Source organism: Schistocerca serialis, chromosome 2 (genome assembly GCF_023864345.2).
Source record: "Schistocerca serialis cubense isolate TAMUIC-IGC-003099 chromosome 2, iqSchSeri2.2, whole genome shotgun sequence".
NCBI classification, from domain to species: Eukaryota; Metazoa; Arthropoda; class Insecta; order Orthoptera; family Acrididae; genus Schistocerca; species Schistocerca serialis.
Window position 1 is genome coordinate 582,859,272 of NC_064639.1, and position 19,632 is coordinate 582,878,903.

The following is a 19,632-nucleotide window of genomic DNA, read 5'->3' on the forward strand; positions in this document are numbered from 1 at the left end:
TGAAATTGGGGAACATTTGGGATATTCACTAGGTACTTGGAGACAGAATCTGTGTATTAGTGGTGATCCAGTGGTGGACAAAGTTGATGAGGTTTTGACAGGTTGGCAAGTTGAAGTGGTTGGCAGAGTCTGTGTGACTGACAATAAAATAAGTTACAACGAATTAGTTAACATTAGCAAATAAGTTTGTAATGAAAAGAGTGCAGCGGGGAAAGTGGTGGGTTGCTACAGTAAACAAAACTGTTGGTCAATGTTCAGTGTTATATGTGGGTAGAATTTTCAAAACTGAAAGTTAAGTAAATGGTTTGGAGATATTAATTTTCAATATAGATGTACAGAAAGTCACTCTTAGTGTGCCTGTAATGTTTAAGGGGCCTGTATTTGTAAAATGTGGTATGTTGAGAGATTTTGTTGAGTGGAGTGCAATTTTTGAGAATGCTGTGAAAAGCAAATGTAGATTTTCTACCAATGCTGCAAAACTACGGGGGGGAGGGGGGGGGGAGGGGGGGGGAGGGGGGGGGGGGGAAGGATGCACAGAGGGATGATCTATCTGTGAACCCATAAGCACATAGAAGGTTCACTGAAGTTAAGTCAATTTATAACATGGTGTGTAATACCTCCCCAGCTGGGTAATTCTATTCTTTTCTTCATAGATCACTTTTCTCCTCTAACTAAACTATCCACAGACTGTAGAGAAAAATTATCATCTCCTAGTATCCTCAATAAGTAGGTAAATGAAAATTTTCATGAGTAACTTAATTCCCACTATGCTGTCATACATAAGAGCAGAAGCCATATCTGATAAATTTTGTGAAAAACATCTTGTTTGGTTTTGAGTGTAGCAATGATTAAACTTAACAAAACAACAAATATATTTCACCAAAAATTTATGTAAAAATTTGACAGAAGAAAACAAAATGATACTAATATTGAAAAACTGTGAGTATGGTACTTGGTATAAATTTTTACAGCAGCAGGAAGAAAAGATCTTTAAAATATTTAATTCAGTGGTATTTGTGCAAATATGTAAAACTGACAAAGTATTTTTTTTTTCAGTTTAAAGAAAAAATTAGTTATTAATTTACAAGAGGTTATCTTTTCAGTAAAAGTGTGCCATTTTATAGCCCTTCTGGCCAAGGTATAGAGTGTTGAATTAACAGAAAGTAATGTTGCCTATACTTAAGTTAAATGAGAACAAAATTTGTCATTAAGTAGCTTTTCAGGCTTGAGAAGTAAGAAATATGTTGGTTAGAAGGAATTAAATCATGAATTACTTATTGTCCTGTCTATTACAATAGGAAGGTAAAGTTCTGTTAGTAACATTGTTTGTTGTTGTTGAGTGTCATTCAGTAGAGTCATTTTTGTGAATGTGCAAAGCAGTATTTTGATATTTAATTTATGAGGTAACAAAGAGGTAATGAAATAATAAGGAGGTACAAGGAACAACAACGTATTATGTAATCAAGTAGTATATGGCAATGAAATGATGATAAGAAAGTAATGAGGTGTAAAGTAGTGATGAAAGGTTTGAAACACCTGAGTGATAAAAGGTGTTATGTGGCACAGTGATGTTTATATAATTGTTAGAACCCATGTCTTTGTAGTAGTTCGTTCTACAGCTGCACTTCAGTTAACTGGTTTGTAAATGAAAAGAATTTAATTGAATAAGAGACAGAATTAACTGATGAAGTATTATGTATGTGAAATAAATATGAAATTGCTACAGTAAAACAGCTACCAAAGTTTGTGGAAAACAGTGGTGGAAAAGGTGTAATGATCCACAAGGGGTGCACTGTGAGTTCAATATGGAAAGAACTGAGAATGAAGTCTTTCAAAATCGCACTGTTGTATAAAACATTACTGGACTTCTTGCCATGTCAATTATGGATAATACCTCAAACCTTGGACAATTACCTCCATCATCTTTTTCAGAAACAACTGACTGTCAAAACTGATGCTGTGATGGCCTTGTATAGCCCATAGCCCATAGACAGCTTCTGTTTGGTCAGTAATTGCGTAATGCTGTTGCAGATGGTGTCAATGTCTGCACTGGTGGTGCCACTGCTCCTGTATTAGAGTACATATTGCTACAAATGACGAATGGAAAAACTAGTAGAAGCCGACCTCGGGGAAGAGCAGTTTGGATTCCGTAGAAATATTGGAACACGTGAGCCAATACTGATCCTATGACTTGTCTTAGAAGCTAGATTAAGGAAAGGCAAACATACTTTTCTAGCATTTGTAGACTTAGAGAAAGCTTTTGACAATGTTGACTAGAATACTCTCTTTCAAATTATGAAGGTGGCAGGGGTAAAATACAGGGAGCGAAGGGCTATTTACAATTTGTACAGAAACCAGATGGCAGTTATAAGAGTCGAGGGACATGAAAGGGAAGCAGCGGTTGCGAAGGGAGTGAGACAGGGTTGTAGCCTGTCCCCGATGTTATTCAATCTGTATATTGAGCAAGCAGTAAAGGAAATGAAAGAAAAATTTGGAGTAGGTATTAAAATCCATGGAGAAGAAATAAAAACTTTGAGGTTTGCCGATGACATTGTAATTCTGTCAGAGACAGCAAAGGACTTGGAAGAGCAGCTGAACGGAATGGATAGTGTCTTGAAAGGAGGATATAAGATGAACATCAACAAAAGCAAAACGAGGATAATGGAATGTAGTCGAATTAAGTTGGGTGATGCTGAGGGAATTAGATTAGGAAATGAGACACTTAAAGTAGTAAAGGAGTTTTGCTATTTGGGGAGAAAAATAACTGATGATGGTCGAAGTAGAGAGGATATATGATGTAGACTGGCAATGGAAAGGAAAGCGTTTCTGAAGAAGAGAAATTTGTTAACATCGAGTATAGATTTAAGTGCCAGGAAGTCGTTTCTGAAAGTATTTGTATGGAGTGTAGCCACGTATGGAAGTGAAACATGGACGATAAATAGTTTGGACAAGAAGAGAACAGAAGCTTTTGAAATGTGGTGCTACAGAAGAATGCTGAAGATTAGATGGGTAGATCACATAACTAATGAGGAGGTATTGAATCTGATTGGGGAGAAGAGAAATTTGTGGCACAGCTTGATTAGAAGAAGGGATCGGTTGGTATGACATGTTCTGAGGCATCAAGGGATCACCAATTTAGTATTGGAGGGCAGCGTGGAGGGTAAAAATTGTAGAAGGAGACCAAGAGATGAATACACTAGACAGATTCAGAAGGATATAGGTTGCAGTAGTTACTGGGAGATGAAGAAGCTTGCACAGGATAGAGTAGCATGGAGAGCTGCATCAAACCGGTCTCAGGACTGAAGACCACAACAACAACATTGCTACTAATATCTCTGCCTCCTCTCTGCATCAAGAGCTCATTTTCACACAACATTAAGATTATATCTGCTGTCACAGTTGAAGTTCTTCTTGCACATTTTTATTTCTACAGCCTCTTTAACTACATACAGTATTTTATGCTTGTTTGTGAGGTGGTACTCAGACACTGCAGATTGCTCCACTTCTCAATTTTTAATATGCCACTGATGTTCTGCATAGAAGCTGGAAACAGAGTAGACTGAATGATGGATATAATTGCTTCCACACTCAGAATGAATGTTATAAATCCTTTATATAATTTTAGCAGTGCATGAAAGCAATGTTTACGCTACTATGGGAGCAGCTGAGCCAACAGTGCAGATACTGACAACATCTGCAACAGTATTATGTAATCACTGAGCAATCAGAAGCCATCTGTGGGCAATAGAAGGCCACCACAGCAGCAGTTTTAACATTCAATTGTTCTGACAAACGCAGTGGAGGTAATTGTCAAACACTCAAGGTTTTACCCTGATATGATGCAGATAGAAGTCCAAGAGCATTTTGTGAAAAGAGCTATTTACATTTTTTTCCATTACTACTGTAACAAACCAAGATTTACGTCAAGTGCCTGAGTCAATCGAAGATTGCATTTCCACCTTCTTTTCAGTAATGTTTATTCCAATTTTTGGCTATAAAGATCAGATTTCTGTTTCCCTCACAAAACTAAGCAATACACTGTGACATTTACAAAGTTTTATACCTTTCCTAATTTTTTCATTATGCAATAACATTTTTGTATGTTTCTGCATGACAATGTTGTGCCATGAACATTAGCTATTCTACAGACTTCAAATTCACAATAACCTAGATTCAAAATGTATGTTTCTATGTAAAACGTAATCAGATTTTTAAAATTTTTCTTTCTCCACATCATTCGTAGCCAGTGCTGCTTGGACCTGACTACTTTCCAAATTTAATTTATGTAATGTCAAACAAAAATTTATTGTGCATCAAACTAAGAGCCATCATTATATTCCAAAAACACACTTAACTTCTTCATAAACAACTTATGTTGATGCAAATGCACAAAATATACAAACCTATATAAGTGGTATATTTTTAAATTGTTAAATTTATTTTCATAACAAAATAAAATAACTTCTTTTATTGTTTTATTTCTCAGACTTTTGTATCCACAAAACCATGTATGTTCTTACTTGGATATTAAATGTTTGTAAACTCAGATATTATGATAATTTCTAATTGTACCAAAAACCTTCGCGAACATTCTGGAAAAATATAATTACATATAAAAATGGAATGCGCACCGAATCAGTTAGTCAGTCTGTGATCACATTGCATTCTGTCATCAACCTGTTATCTATACTGTGCATAGAGAATGCCTTTTGTTTGGAAAAGTGTTATGTAAATTGTTCTCGTGTGTATAAAAAAGGTATTAGAAGTTTTACCATTACAACTAGCTAGATAAAAATGTGAAATGAATGAGGATAAATAGTGATCAAGTAATTCCTTTTGTGTATCTGTCTTTTTTTGTAAAATCATTTAATTTTTCTGTGATGCTTTGCTTAAGTGTTTGATTTTGCTCCTTAAGATTATCAAATTTTTCATTTTGTTTCAACAAAATAAACAACACTCTGGACAAAAATCATCTTCCAATAAAATGACCAACAGTGCAATTTTACAGCAAAAAAATGAGTATAAATCATATGAATATAATATTCATCCAATTTTATTACTGAATGTGCTCACTTTCTGTTTTATTTATTCGTATTTATTTGCAATATAAAAAACTGCTTCAACCTCTGGTAATGTTAGAAAGTGGGCCCATTTCATTACCGTAACTTTTGAAATTTTGTGGATTATTATGTAACTTAGAATTTTGAGTATTTGTTATAACATAGAGCAATGACCACTCTCAGTTTCAAATTGTTATCTATTATTGTACATTGAAGTTACGTGAAAATTTTTTAACTGATTTGTAATGCATTTTAAGATGTCTGTAACTAGTTGCTGTCCACTGGATTACATAGTCAGCTACTTGGCAATATCTGCCTATATAGCCCATGTGGGGGTGATGTGACATAGCAAGGTGAAATCTCCCCCTTTGTTATGTTTCTGCATCTATTACAATTTTTTTCTGATTTTTGGTCTATTTTCAATACTGTTACCTACACAATATGTGACACTTACATAAATATTTCACATTGTTAACTGAGCTAACATGTAAAATTTATTATCCAGATTATTATTTTGACTGTGCTGATTCTATTAGTGACCACAGTTTTCATGAGGGCTTTATTAATTAAAAAATACTACTAATTAAAACATATTACAGTTCATCATTTATGCAAAATCTTGTGAGCTAATTAACCTATTTTGATATATCAACATACAATGCAAGGTCCATGTCAGAATATCAATAATATTATCAAAAAGAGGGCTTGCTGCACAACATAAAGCTGACACACTTAGTTGCAGACAGGCACAATGAAAAGAAATTTAGCTTTGGCCAGAACATTGTTTAGAAAAGAAAACACATACATTAAAACAAGCAAGCACACCTCACGCACACATGACATGACCGTTACGTCCATCCACTCTGGTCAGAATGCAATGGTGTCGCGTCAAACGCAAGCAGCAGTCTGGAGTGTGACAGGGACAGTAATAGGGGGGAGTAAGGGGTCAGCACTACCTGGCAAAGCATGCCCGCCGAACCAGGCTGTCAGGTGCAATGTTGGGAGGCTTTAAAGGGGCGGGAGGGGGGGGGGGGGGGAAGGTGCAAAGAGCAGAGAAGGTAGAAGGTGTGTAGGTTCTTTGAGTGGCTTATACATATAAATAAATATTTGTAATGACTCATACATGCCGTTCCCATGCAGCAAACATGTAATAGGGAGGTACGATTATATCTGAGTAAGCTGACAGAAAACTGAAAGCTATATTATCAATTTTTTTATGTATCTCAATTTTTTTTATCACTGATCTTGGTGTCTGTTGGTTTCCCAAGCTGGTGTGATAGACATGTATGTACTCTCCCAATATTGTGTTAATTAAAAGTTATAATACACAGAAGTTGCAAGTTTTCATTCTTCCACGAGCTATGTCCTAATCTCCACATTCCAACGTGATAAGGACTTGCATTCTTAAATGGACCTCTTCGGAGAAGAAGTCAACATGATAGAGAATAAATGATGCACCCACACTGACATTGTTGTACATCGCTGGGAAGATGAGATAAATAGCAAGCCATATATCAAAACCAAGGAATTAATCTTCAATCAATGTTCCAGAACTGTCACACATTTCTTAACCTGCACACAACCATACCTGCGTGCGTTTCTGGACTTACAAGTTTCCGGTGCATCTAAACGTGCATTAGTACAACAACATCAGCTCTGAACAATTCACGTTATCTTTCTCCCTAATCACTATATATGGTGACCTATACTAGGACACTGCCATCAGGAGAGAATTAGCTTGTTTTTAATAATTTAAATAATATTATAATTTTGTAAATTTCTATTATACTAATCATTGTCTTTCTCTGTTTCATGAATAGGATATTATATTACCACAACGAGGGTGGAAATCACATGATTTGCAAAAGATTAAACATAATCAATTGGAGAATTAATTACAGAAGGAGTGAAAAAGCCAAAGACAAGGTAGGAAAATTCACGATCCACTGTGCACATGAATGGGCTTAGTAGCATCTCGACCAATAATGATCGTAGTACTTTTCCTAATCTAATTTCCAAACTGAAGCATTCTCGTAAAATACGTATACATTTGGACAGAAAATTAATTTTACCGAGAGAAACCTGTGTGTACAATTGAGTTTTGTAGTGGTATCACTATTTAAAAAAAAAGAATATTTCATTTTCAGAAGTTCTATTGTGAAATTATCAAAAAATGAGTACACAAGATAGGCACATTGTTGCCAGTCCATTGCCAATTAGCTAGGCACAAGATGTTGCCAATATGTATGTGGCAACAAATGAAATCAAAGCTGAAAATGACGGTTACAGTGACAATGATAAATTACATTTTTCAATTAACATGGACACAAATGATAGTGACATTATTATTCGAAATGATATGATGATTACAGTAAATGAGGTAGGATCACAATTTTCTCCAGGGAGTAATTTTTCACCTGGTGAAAATGTAAAGCATGATGGCAAGGACTTATTAAATCATTCTCTGCCTGCCACACTTAGGCCTAATGCAAACGTGATTAGACAGGATGCAATGCACACATCCGAAACCCCGATCATGATGCAAATGTTACAACAGTTATTTAAACAAAGCTTCAATGATTTCAAGAATGAGTTTAAGGATGAGCAAAAACAAACACTCAAACAAAGTATTGATGAAAAATTTAATGATTTTTCACAACAACAAAATGAAAAATTTTATAATCTTAAGAAGCAAAATCAAACACTTGAGCAAAGCATCACAAAAAATTAAATGATTTTACAAAAAAAGACAGATACACGAAGGGAATTACTTGATCAGCAAAAGCAAACACTTGATGCCTTCAAAACTGACATAACACAACAGTTCAATGACTTAGCAAAGGATTTGCATGCTGATCTTTCAAATGAATTATCAGAAACACTTGTAAGCATGGGAAAAGATCTAAAAACACAATTGCTCGCTGATTTGTCACAAGATATAAATAATTTAAGCCAAAAAGCATCATCAGTAGGCGAGACACAAGAACAGTTCATGAAAAAGGTGGAGGAGGCTTCTGAGGCTCAGACAAAAATGCAGCAGGGGCAGTCACAATTGTGGCAGAATATAAGTACACAAGCAGGTACCATTGACGGGTTGCAAACAGCGTACAAAGGTCTGCCTTAACAGGTGCAAGACCTGTCACTGCATGTAGATAGCATAATTTTAAATACTCAGTTCATGAGAAAGAAGCAGGAAAGGATACATAAAGACATTAAGGAAATAAAAGATAGAGCTGAGGCTGGTATCCTAGATCACGCCAGCACCCTGACACAGAAGCTAGTCCAGGAACACAAGGGTTATGTAGATGTGATCAAGAAAGCAATGACGGTACAAAAGGCAGAACTAAGAGCTGAAATAGATGAGAGATGGAAAGTGACCACGAATACCACTAGTAATGGTGAAAAGGAAAGGGAACTTTCAACCCCAAGCTATCAGATGTCAACAGACAGGATAGGTAATGTGAACATCTATCTGCATTTGAAATCTATCAGGTGAAATGGTCACAACTATAGCTGGCAGCAGGCGCTGCCAACTTCTGCCCCTGTTGCGTCAAGGTACTGAATACGATCTGATACATCAAAACAATGCCACGCCAGCAACAGACAGTGCTGTGTGCCTTTCTTCTTTGCTCATGGATGAAGGCTTATTACGTCACAGGTAGTTTTAATTTTTTCTTCCGAAAGTAAGCAAACAAACCCACTCATGTTCATAAGAGACTTTCGGGACATTTTGCCAAGGAATTGGACTGAAGCACAGAAGATATGCTTTGTGGTAGGTTGTACACAGGATAATGTCTTGCTGTGGGCCACTGATATGGTGGGAAAGTGTCACACCTACCAACAGTTTGAAGGAGCATTTCTAGACAAGTTCTGGTCCACTGCACTACATCTGAAGTGTTTAATTCAGTACCATTCAATGGTAAACCCGGACGGCTCAGAGGATACTTCAAGAATTGTTTAAATAAAATCCATTACCAGACAAACTCAATATCACACACAGATGTGCTATAAATTTTGAAAAGCCAACTACCAGCTAACATACATGAGAAATTAATCACCACTTCTGAGCACAATATAGTGAATTTCCTCTCAGTTCTCGAGTCCACTGATATTATCTATGAAGAGAGACCTGCATAACAAGAAAGTGACAGTGCACAGGCAGAGACATCACACAAACTAATAACAAAGTGGCGGGAATGGCAATAACAAACAGTACTGCTGGCAGCCATATCCCCCTTGCAGCAATACCAACAGGAACCAGTTTGGTAATGGAGAGGGACAAAAATTCAAGCAAGGATATAAAAATGACCAAGGACAGAATTTCAATTGGTCAGGATTTAGTGGCCAAAGAGGTTATAGTAAGCACAAGCACAATGGGCCACCGACAGGGGACGACCCAAATGGCAACTGGCAAGGGCAGAATGCAATCAGATGGTAAAATAATACGTCGCTGCCTGACTATAATCAGTACAATCAAAATTATGCTTCAAATAGCAGGCAGGGACAACAAAATTTCAAATCAAGAGCCGCACAAGATATTAGCCTAACAAAACCAGGTGCACAATGCACAGACAGTTGATGTTATCCCTAATGAGGAGTTCAGTGCTCAGGGTAATTTGGAAAATTTGAATCAGGCTCAACAGGCCCCCATTTGATGGCCAGTAATAGGAGTGGGGGATGGAACTAGTTAGGAGCTGAAACTTTCCTGGCAGATTAAAACTGTGTGCCGGACCGAGACTCGAATGCGGGATCTTTGCCTTTCACGGGCAAGTGTTCTACCAAAGGCAAAGGTCCTGATTTGAGTCTCGGTCCAGCACACAGTTTTAATCTGCCAGGAAAGTTTCATATCAGCGCACACTCCGCCGCAGAATGAAAATCTCATTCTAGTTAAGAGCTGTTTTCTTAGATATGACAACTGTGGTGATATCAAAGATGGCACGTGTTAGGAAGATATTACCAACTGTGTAGATGAAAATGAAGACACACTACAGTACAGGCACAATACACAATAACCATAGTACTGGACACTGGAGCTACAATGAATATAATTTCACAGGGTTTGTTTGATCAATTACGAAGATGAGTACACATATCGACACTTCCAGTCCAAAATTGCAAAACCCAAACAGCTGTAGGAGGTAAGTCTAAGGAGTAAAATTGGAGGCGTGGATTCGTATTCAAACTGATAGCTTCTCTTTACAGCGCATTTTTTTCTTATGGTTGAAAGGCTAATAGTAAACTGCCTTATCAGCATGGGCACTTTTAGGAAGCACCAAGCACAAACTGACATTGGGAGGGGGAAGTGTCATTTTGTTGTGAACGACCAAAAATACTCAGTAGACCTAGTCAAGTGAAATGCCAGAGAAAGCAAACCAGAACACACTCCTGATGTTCAAATACAATTCTTCTATCCTACCAGCATGTTTGTAAACACACAGGGAATTGTGCAATCAAAAAAGAGTAAACACACCCTGAGATTGTGCATGCCAAGAAAGTGAGTCAGTGTGTCTTATGCAAGAACAAAAGGAAGAACTGCACACACTTTTAATATGTTGTGCTCATATTGTTTAATGATGCACTGACACAATCAAGGGCTACAAATACATAATGGAGATGTACCCACACAAAGCCTTCTGCTTTTTGTCTTACCCCATTCCATGGGCCAAGAAGGAGGCTGTGAGAAAAGAGATCAATAGAATGCTAAACTGAGAAATAATACAACCTTGCTTATCTCCATACTGCAGGCCCATTTTGGTCATTAGCCAATCAGACAGTAGTGTCCGCCTTGGGCTTGATGCACAAGGAATAAATAAAGCTATTGTTTCTGTCAGGACACAGCATGACAACCTGGAAGAACCACTTCTAAAATTCCATAAACTGCATCACTATAATAGATCTCCAAGCCTTGTACCGGCAAAGTACTCAACATGAAGATAACTATAAGGATACTGCCTTTGTATGTGGGAGCAGAAGCTACGAGTTCTGTGTTCTCCCCTTTGATTTACAGTGCAGGCATATTTATTTCTGCTTAGATCTATCTTAGGACCTGAATTCTTAAGCAGAATCACTGTGAATGTAGATGGTTTACCGACTGCTACCTCCATGTGGTCAGAACACTTAAAGCTCTTTGCTCAAGTCTTGTATACATTTCCAGAATACGGAGTCACAGCCAACCTAATGAAGTCACATTTCAGTATGGAAAGGGTTAAATTCCTGGGACACATATCACTTCAAGGCACACTTCCAGACCCTAAGAAGCTCAATGCTATCGGAAACTGTCCTGTACCTCAAAATAAGAAACAGTTGAAGAGCATCTTGAATTAGTATCTTTCTTCAGAAAGTTTATACCACAGAAGCTTTTAAACAGTGATGCTGTATTGAATCTTCTATGGAGAAACCACCCTGGTCATGCACCAAGCAATGGCAAACTGATTTTGACAACATTACAGAAGCTCTTTTGTGCGCCAAAATCTTACATCATCCTGACATGATGCAGGAGTTTTGTCTGTGTACAGACGTATACTCCCAAGGTCTGGGCACTTGTTTATTCCAAATCACTGACACAAATGGGGAGCTGACCCATTAGTTCCGCTAGCAGGGCCCCATCTGAAGCTGAACAAGCTTATTCCATGACCAAATTGGAAGCTCTTGCAGTAATACATGTGTTACACAAGTTGGGGAAGCCATGAAAAGGTGTATTGTCACCATCAGTCATTGTTCTTCCTTCTCACTTGTAAACTCTTACATGGGAGGATCACTAGGTGGTGTTTGTCTTCAAAGGTATTTGATTCTGAAATTGTATGTATCAAAGGTAATCAAAATGTAATTGCTGATGCCATAACAAGGCTTCCACTAGGTCTACATGAATTCTTGGAATTCACGGAGAACTATTCAGAAATTAGGGTTTTATTGATGAAAAGTAAAACACAGGAGCCATACCACATCAGGATATTTCATGGAGCAACTACAGCAGAAGGATCCCAGATGGCAAAAGGTAAGGTTAAAACTGCTGCTGAATAATGATGACAGGTTGAAATTTTTTTTATTATTTACCAAGGTGTATCATTTCACCAATACCACCCAGAGCAGAGCCTGTGGGGTGCCTGTTTACCAGAGGATCACATTAACAGCTTTATATTACATACCAACACTGTTTGGGGATGCTATGGCATCTCCAAATGTCTTAGTAAGATAAGCACTTATTATTCGTGAAATCTTCTCGGGTGATCAGCCGAGTAAAGGCGTCGTCTTCTCGCAACTTTTCGAAGGGTTTCGTACCCATCATCTTCAAGCCTTTACTCGGCTGATCACCCGAGAAGATTTCACGAATGGAATACGCCGAGAAAGTCTCAAATCACATTTAGCACTTATTATTACTAACTAAATTTAAAATGAAAAGTTCTGCATGTAATACAGAATTTGGTTGATTGTCAGAAGGATAAACATACAAATAACCCAAAACTAATTGAACTACACCCGATATTACCTAAAAGACCCTTGGAGATAGCTTCCTTGGATGCGGCTGGACTGTATCCACAAAGAAAAGAAGGTGTAAGATACGTTGCTGCTCTGTATGAAGTTTTCTCCAAGTATATGAAATCATATGCTGTGCGGTCAGTGACTGTGAGCACAATCGTCAGAAGAATTACAATGGATTATCTACCCAGAGTAGGCAAGCCAGAAATGCTGATGACGGACAATGCATCATACTTTACAGGCAATGCTGAAAAGAGTTCATGAACACTTACAACATTAAACATATACTTGTATCCAGGTTTCACTCAGAAGCAAGTCCCACTGAGAGGACATTCAAGAAATTTAACAGATTTATCCGGACTTAGGCCACTCACAAACACATAATGTGAATCGAATATGTTACCCCATTCCAGCAAGTTGTTTATCTCCCCCACAGATCAACCAGCTGTACAGCTATGCAACTGCTGTTTGACAAAAGACAAGTAGAATATTGGAAACAACCTCTACCCAAGGTCCCTAGGAAGGAAATATCGCATGAAGAGAAAATACATAGGGCACTGGTTAGCTCTGAAAAAAAGATAGAATACAGAAAACAGTTGTATGATAAGAAATTAGGACTACCATGTAGGACAACAAGTACTCCTCAGGACTCATCCAAAATTGACAAACTACGGTAAGTGAAATTGCAAGTAGTAATTTCTGTACAGAGGGCTCACCCAGGAGCCTATAAGTTAGTATACTTGAACAGTGGAAAGGAAAAAGGGCTCTACTCATGCAAATGTTTTGTGCACTCAAAATAGTTTGACACTGATCAAGCATGGCTTGGAGCAATGTATTTAAGAGATGACATACTGTTCACTTGAATATACTTATTATGGTTGATGATTAGTATTATGGAAAGATTTCATTTTGCCTATTTCATGTGTGTTGTGTTATTAGGATGTAAGCTTTAGTTATGTAAGATTTCATTGTATGTTTACGAGCCAGAGAAGCTAATAAAACATTACCCTCAACAAGTGCGAGAAATTATTTAACTTGACACTGTACTGTTTAAACACACAATAGGCGTATGATTGAGATGCAGCACACCGAAGTGGCGAAGTGGACTGAGGACAGAACTGTGCACATGCAGTTGCTAGCTTTAAGGTTGACAACCTCCACACTTGCACACAGCACAGCGTAAGCCAATGGATTACCATCAGACGGTGATCACAGCTTAGCAAACAAACGCCAAGCAATATACACTTGGAGAAATTATAGAGTTGTCTCCTAAGAAAATAAAATATCTACACTGCAGAATTAAACTAAGATTAAGAAATTAGGAAGAACTAAGCTATGTGTGTGTGTGTGTGTGTGTGTGTGTGTGTGTGTGTGTGTGTGTGTGTGTGTATACAGATGATGCAGTAAAAAATACCTACTGAAAACTAGCTACACACTATGATACTATGTACAAGCTATTTACATTGACACAAGTGGCTATTTACATGCTACAGGAAAGGGGATATCTACATGAGAAATGAAGGAATATAAACTAAGTCTTGAATATACTTCGAGAGATAGGATGGTGCCCCGCCTATGACAATACTTTTCTTTCCAGGTGCAAAGAGGAAAGTCAAAACAACAAACACAGGTCAAGCATGTCCCCCTTACAACTCATTAAAAAACTGATAAAGGATGAACTGCGAACTGATAGAAAGTAAATATATGAATATTGAAAGTGTGATGTATTAGTAGCCAGTGAGTAACTATGTACTTAGGTTTACATTAGTATTTAAGTGTCCTTACAGCAAACGATACAGAATCCCATCCTGGGTAAAACAGGGAACACAATAGTTAGAAATTGGGTACCAAAATGTAAGGGCTGCACCAAAAATAAATAATTATATGTATAAATATATGTGTGACTGTTATGGTGTGAATGTGTGTATGAAAAAGCTACAGTATGCCAGATGTAGAAAAAAGTTGAACTTAGGCCTTATGCTACCGAATGGAAATATATATTCATGCACAACAGTGTACACAAGAGTGATATCACATAGCAAAAGGAACAATAAGTCACCAACACTAAAGTACACTGTTTATAGTTGATGATGACACTTGAATGACACAATATCGTGAAGTAAGAATGTATCAGTAGATAGTAAACATGAAGTAAGTGGATTAACATGAGTAGACAGTCATGGAATGATGTACTCAATAGCTCTCTCATGATGAACAAAGGATTGCAGTATTAGAGTGAAAATGAATGCTTCTTGCTGCCCTGCTTCTTCCTGGTCCACTTTCCAGTTAGGAAAATAAAACGGTTATTTTATGAAAAAATGCAGAATTTAATACACTATAATTCATTTAGAAACCCCCAAAACAGTTTTACTGTCAGTATACACATCATAGTAAGCTTGTCAGAGGCTTAGCTAAATGTAGCTATTTCATGTTGTGAAGCTATCTTTCCTCATCATTTGTTACAATGGATACTCGCATCAGTATCATGGATATCATGCGATATGTTGTATGCAAATATTTTGTTGATACTGAAAAATAAGATTGAAGAAATGGCAACCTGTGTAATGTTCAAATCAAACAATGGAAAGTCCAGGATGGAATGTAACAATATTATGAGTTGCTACTCACTTGATTACTACTAGACTGGTCCACTCTCTGGTTAGGAAAATAAAACTGTTATTTTATGAAAAAATGCAAATTTAATATACTATAATTCATTTAGAAACCCACAAATAGGTCTTACTGTCATTATGACTATAATATATACTGACATCCAATCCAGTTTTGCTGTATAGAGAGTGGATTGGTGTACCTGAGGATTGCGCTACCATCTAGTGGAATTTATGTCAAACAAATGGGTATTAATGTCTGCCAAGCTCCACGGTGTCTAGAAGAATAGTAAAGTAGCATAGCATGGTAGAATTACATGCTGTTGTTTCAGATTACTGCATCTAACTTACAATTATCAGCATTCAAAGAAAAACAACTAATAAATCTGTAAAGTGTCCAAAGTTAGGGCATTCACATGTTCTTGTGTTCTTACACAGCAGCCAGCATGGCAATAGACATCTAGCAGCACTGGATACAAGTAACTCGATGTATTATTTCCTCCAATAGCCATGGCACAATGATCGATAGTTTTCACTACATAATACTTTGTAGCATTTTTATTCTTTTTGAAACATCCTGTATGTGTAACATACAAAGGGGACGCATTGTCACCAAAAATCTCGAAAAGTTCTTGACCGGTATACTTCAAAATTTTCACACAACATTCTAATGATCATTTGGAGACACAGATAGACCACATGCTTGTTTTAATGTATATAATACACAAACGTAACATAGAAAGCTAAACGCTGTTACCAGAAATCTCGAAATGTGCTTATTTAGTTAACTTCAAATTTTTACATGATATTCTAATGAACATTCAGACGGACATGTATTTTTAATATGTATAGTATATAAAGATATAAGTAATATATAAAGGGGAAATGTTGTTACCAACTACCTCGAAAAGTTCTTGAGTGATTTACTTTGAATTTTTACACAATACTCTAATGAACATTTGGACGGACACAGGCTATCCACATATCCTTATTCCTGAGCCTTTGATTCCCAAAATCACTGGCTTGTAAGCTTCAGGCAAACCGAGCAACTCGTCATTGACTTCAAATTTAATATCTCTTAATTTACAAACTACTGATATAACATTGTTGAAACAGTATTCAAAAGTTTTGGATGATTCTAAAACAGTTAGAATAAAGTCTTTTAGTAAGGCTATTACACTATATGAAATTTCTGTGGTTGAAATTTTGTTCGTCTTTTAGTACGGCTACTACACTATTTGAAATTTCTGTGGTTGAAAGCTTGTTCCAACTCATCTCAGACATCGGTAACTAAATTCCTCATGTTTTAAGTATGCTTGTACTGGGAACTTCCAACTTGTATAACTATAATGTCTACCGACTTTCTCAAATTGACCTTTTTTTCCCCAGTTTGAAAAGTCAATGCATCAGAGACTTTTCACTTGGCCTTATGTCACTTACAGCAATCGGTAGCAGCACCTTTAGTGTTACAAAGGAAATTTATGTGATTAGCTGTAATACAAAAAAGGCTGTTTTAATCATTAAGCAAAACAGAAAAGTGATTCTGTCAAAAGGAAAAATCATTTGAGAAAACTATAAAATTATGAAAAATAATCACTTGTCAGTACTTACCTTCTGGAGACCAAATTCTGAGTACTGCCAATACAGATAAGGGAAAATACAAGAAAGTATTCTAGTTTTTGGTGCTCTTAGTCACTTCCTTGGAGAGGAAAGAAGAATTCATTGGGAATGGTTAAAAAGGAAGGGTAAGTCACTCAGAGCCACGATCTACATCTACATCCACATACATACACTGCAAGCCACCATATGATGGAGGATATCTTGTACCACAACAAAGCAGTTCCTAGTGAGGCAGTGCAATATGCAGAATGATAGAGATGCAACTCACAATACGATGCAGGAGCAATTCACACTGGCACAGTACATAGAAATATAGTTGAAGCGATTCAACTGGTTCATCCTGGGACAAACAACATGTATTTCTGTTTAATTGTGTGGCACAATATGGACTGCTGGTTGATCCATACACCTTGTGGCATACAATACACAGCACAGGAAATTTCAAGTCATCACTAAGTGTGACATCACACTTTTTTAATGAACTGATTTTCTTTTTGTTATGGCTCATAGTTATTGTGATACTTCACAAGTAAGTAAACCAGTGAGCATATTTTGGAAAGTTTGTAGAGAAGAATGTAGTCGCTGGTCGGGTTACTTTTGGTGAGTTTTAGTTCAGAAACTGCATCATACAAAATATACCTAATATTTTGAAGTGGCTTTTAATGGTGGAAGGAGAGCAATACCTCTTTTCCATTCTTGACAAAATGCGCAAAACATATTGGCGGTTATCTGCAACAACGTTGGCAGCAACTTTATTGCAATCTCCTATGGCTGCTGTGTGGAATGTGGAATTGCCCGTGTTTTTCTTCTTTGTATGCTGCCAATACAAGCCGAAGTCCAACATGAAAAACTCTCTGAAATGAGAAGACACTGGAAGTCATCAATTGACTAGATCTTTTTTTTTTTTTTTTTTTTTTTTTTTTTTTTTTTTTTTTTTTTTTTTTTTTTTTTTTCAAGAAACTTTGTGACAGGTGTTAGCTAAATTCCTGTTACTTCTGAACCAACAGTTGGATGAATCTAAGAAGGTCACATCAAGATTTTTTTTATCATTATGGGTTTCTTCCATTTCTTCAAATACACTGCCTACCATTACACACAGAGTTCACCACCCAAGGCTACACCACAGATGATGACTGACCCCACTTCAAATCCACCAACGTTTCTTCCAAATACTTCTCAAGATGAATCATTTACTAATTTGCAGAACTGAATAGTTGTAGAAATACTATCCTAGGTTTATTAATTTGTAACCATTATTTACACATGTGCCAAACTGAATAAAGTGCCACACTAGGTAACCTTACAAAAATTAAACTTTTCGTGCTGGAAGTTTTAACGTCATTTATACACTTTCACAAAATAACCCTATTGTAATGAGTAGAAGCAGGAGAAATAGCAATTCAAAAATTTGTCAGAGCCCCTGACATTAATTGCTCCACAAAATGTGGAAACTGTCTGGACTCGTCCTGAAGAAGATGTGGAATTTTTTGTGTTCAGAGACCACACGAGAAGTCACAGCTGAACTACAGTGGATATTTATAGCATTGTATGGGTGTACCCAGTACTTCCTTTTCTTTTTCAGTTTTTTGAGCTTTAAGTAATGATAAGACACAACAACGTCCTCTCCAGAAGAGCTCATGATTGCGAACGAAACTCAAACAGAAAGGTGATTCATGCTGCCTTGTTGCTTGTCATACAGTGAGCCACATCACATATTGTACCACACATTGTATCATCCCACTGGAAACATAAGTGTTGCATCGATAAGTGTAGTGTCACACGACGGTAACTGCAACGTGTTTTATTGCATATTGTACTGTCTCACTGTGAATAGCATCTGGTAGTCATTTCCTTTCCTCTTCAACAGGCAATGAAGTGAGGGAAGAACCACTATTCATATGCCTCCATATGAGCCCTAATTTCTCTTCCTTGTCTTCATGGTCCCTATGCAAAATGTTAAACTGGTAAACTGATAGAATCATTCTGCAGTCAGCTGAGGAACCCGCATATAGCAAAGGTTGAGCCTCCATTTGATCTCGCAACAGGTTAGCCCACAGCTGAATGCAGAATAATTCTACTGCCAAAACTTACATTCTGCATAATGACCACAAAGACAAGATAAGAAAAAATATTGTTCACATGAACATATATAGATAGTCATCTTTCCCTTCCTTGCTCCATTTATGAGCCAAACAGGAAAGGAAATGACTATTGGTGGTACAATGTACCCCCTGCCATGCACAATAGGGTGGCCTGCAGAATATTTATGTATATGTAGATTGTGGGGGTCCGAATGAAACGCCATTCCTTTTTAAACCATCCCTAGCCTATCCTTCTTTCCTCTCCAAGAAAGTACCTAATACTTCCAAAATTCAGGATACTTTCTTGCACTTTTACATGTCTCTATCAATAAAAAAATAATTTCATTTATACCGAAGACAACAAAAAAACAGACTGTAACCTTACATTCACTAATCACTTACACGTGGTCTATAGTTTCACTAACAGCTGTGAGAACACAAAATGACTTGTATTCCGATTGTAACACATACCTGCAATAAAATTGGAGTATATACTTCCTTGATAGTATAATAAAATGTGACTAAAGGTGAACTGGCTACAGTTGTCATGGATATTGTCTCATAGATGTTGTCAGGCGTAATAACATCTGGCTGAATCTTGAAAAACACGAGTAAGCTGTTTTTCCCTTCTCCTGCATCAATCTTAAACAGAATGTATCCAGTTAGTATTTAGTTTATTAGATATTAGTAGTAACTAAAACCCAACAAAAGTAACTCTGAGGCTCACAGATTGCATTTAACATTTAAATACACATATCTAAGAAATATTTAGCAGAATAACACCTT

General features: G+C 36.9%; 1 protein-coding gene across 1 annotated transcript in view; it reads right to left on the reverse strand.

Moving 5' to 3' along the window:
- LOC126457597 (cytoplasmic dynein 2 heavy chain 1) overlaps window positions 1–19,427 on the reverse strand; it is an 808,157-nt gene extending 788,730 nt beyond the window's left edge. The window contains exon 1 of the mRNA XM_050094037.1: window positions 19,318–19,427. Coding sequence (XP_049949994.1) covers window positions 19,318–19,395 — 78 coding nt within the window. The 5' untranslated portion in view covers window positions 19,396–19,427. The remainder of the gene's footprint in view (window positions 1–19,317) is intronic.
- Between the last annotated feature and the right edge of the window lie 205 nt (window positions 19,428–19,632).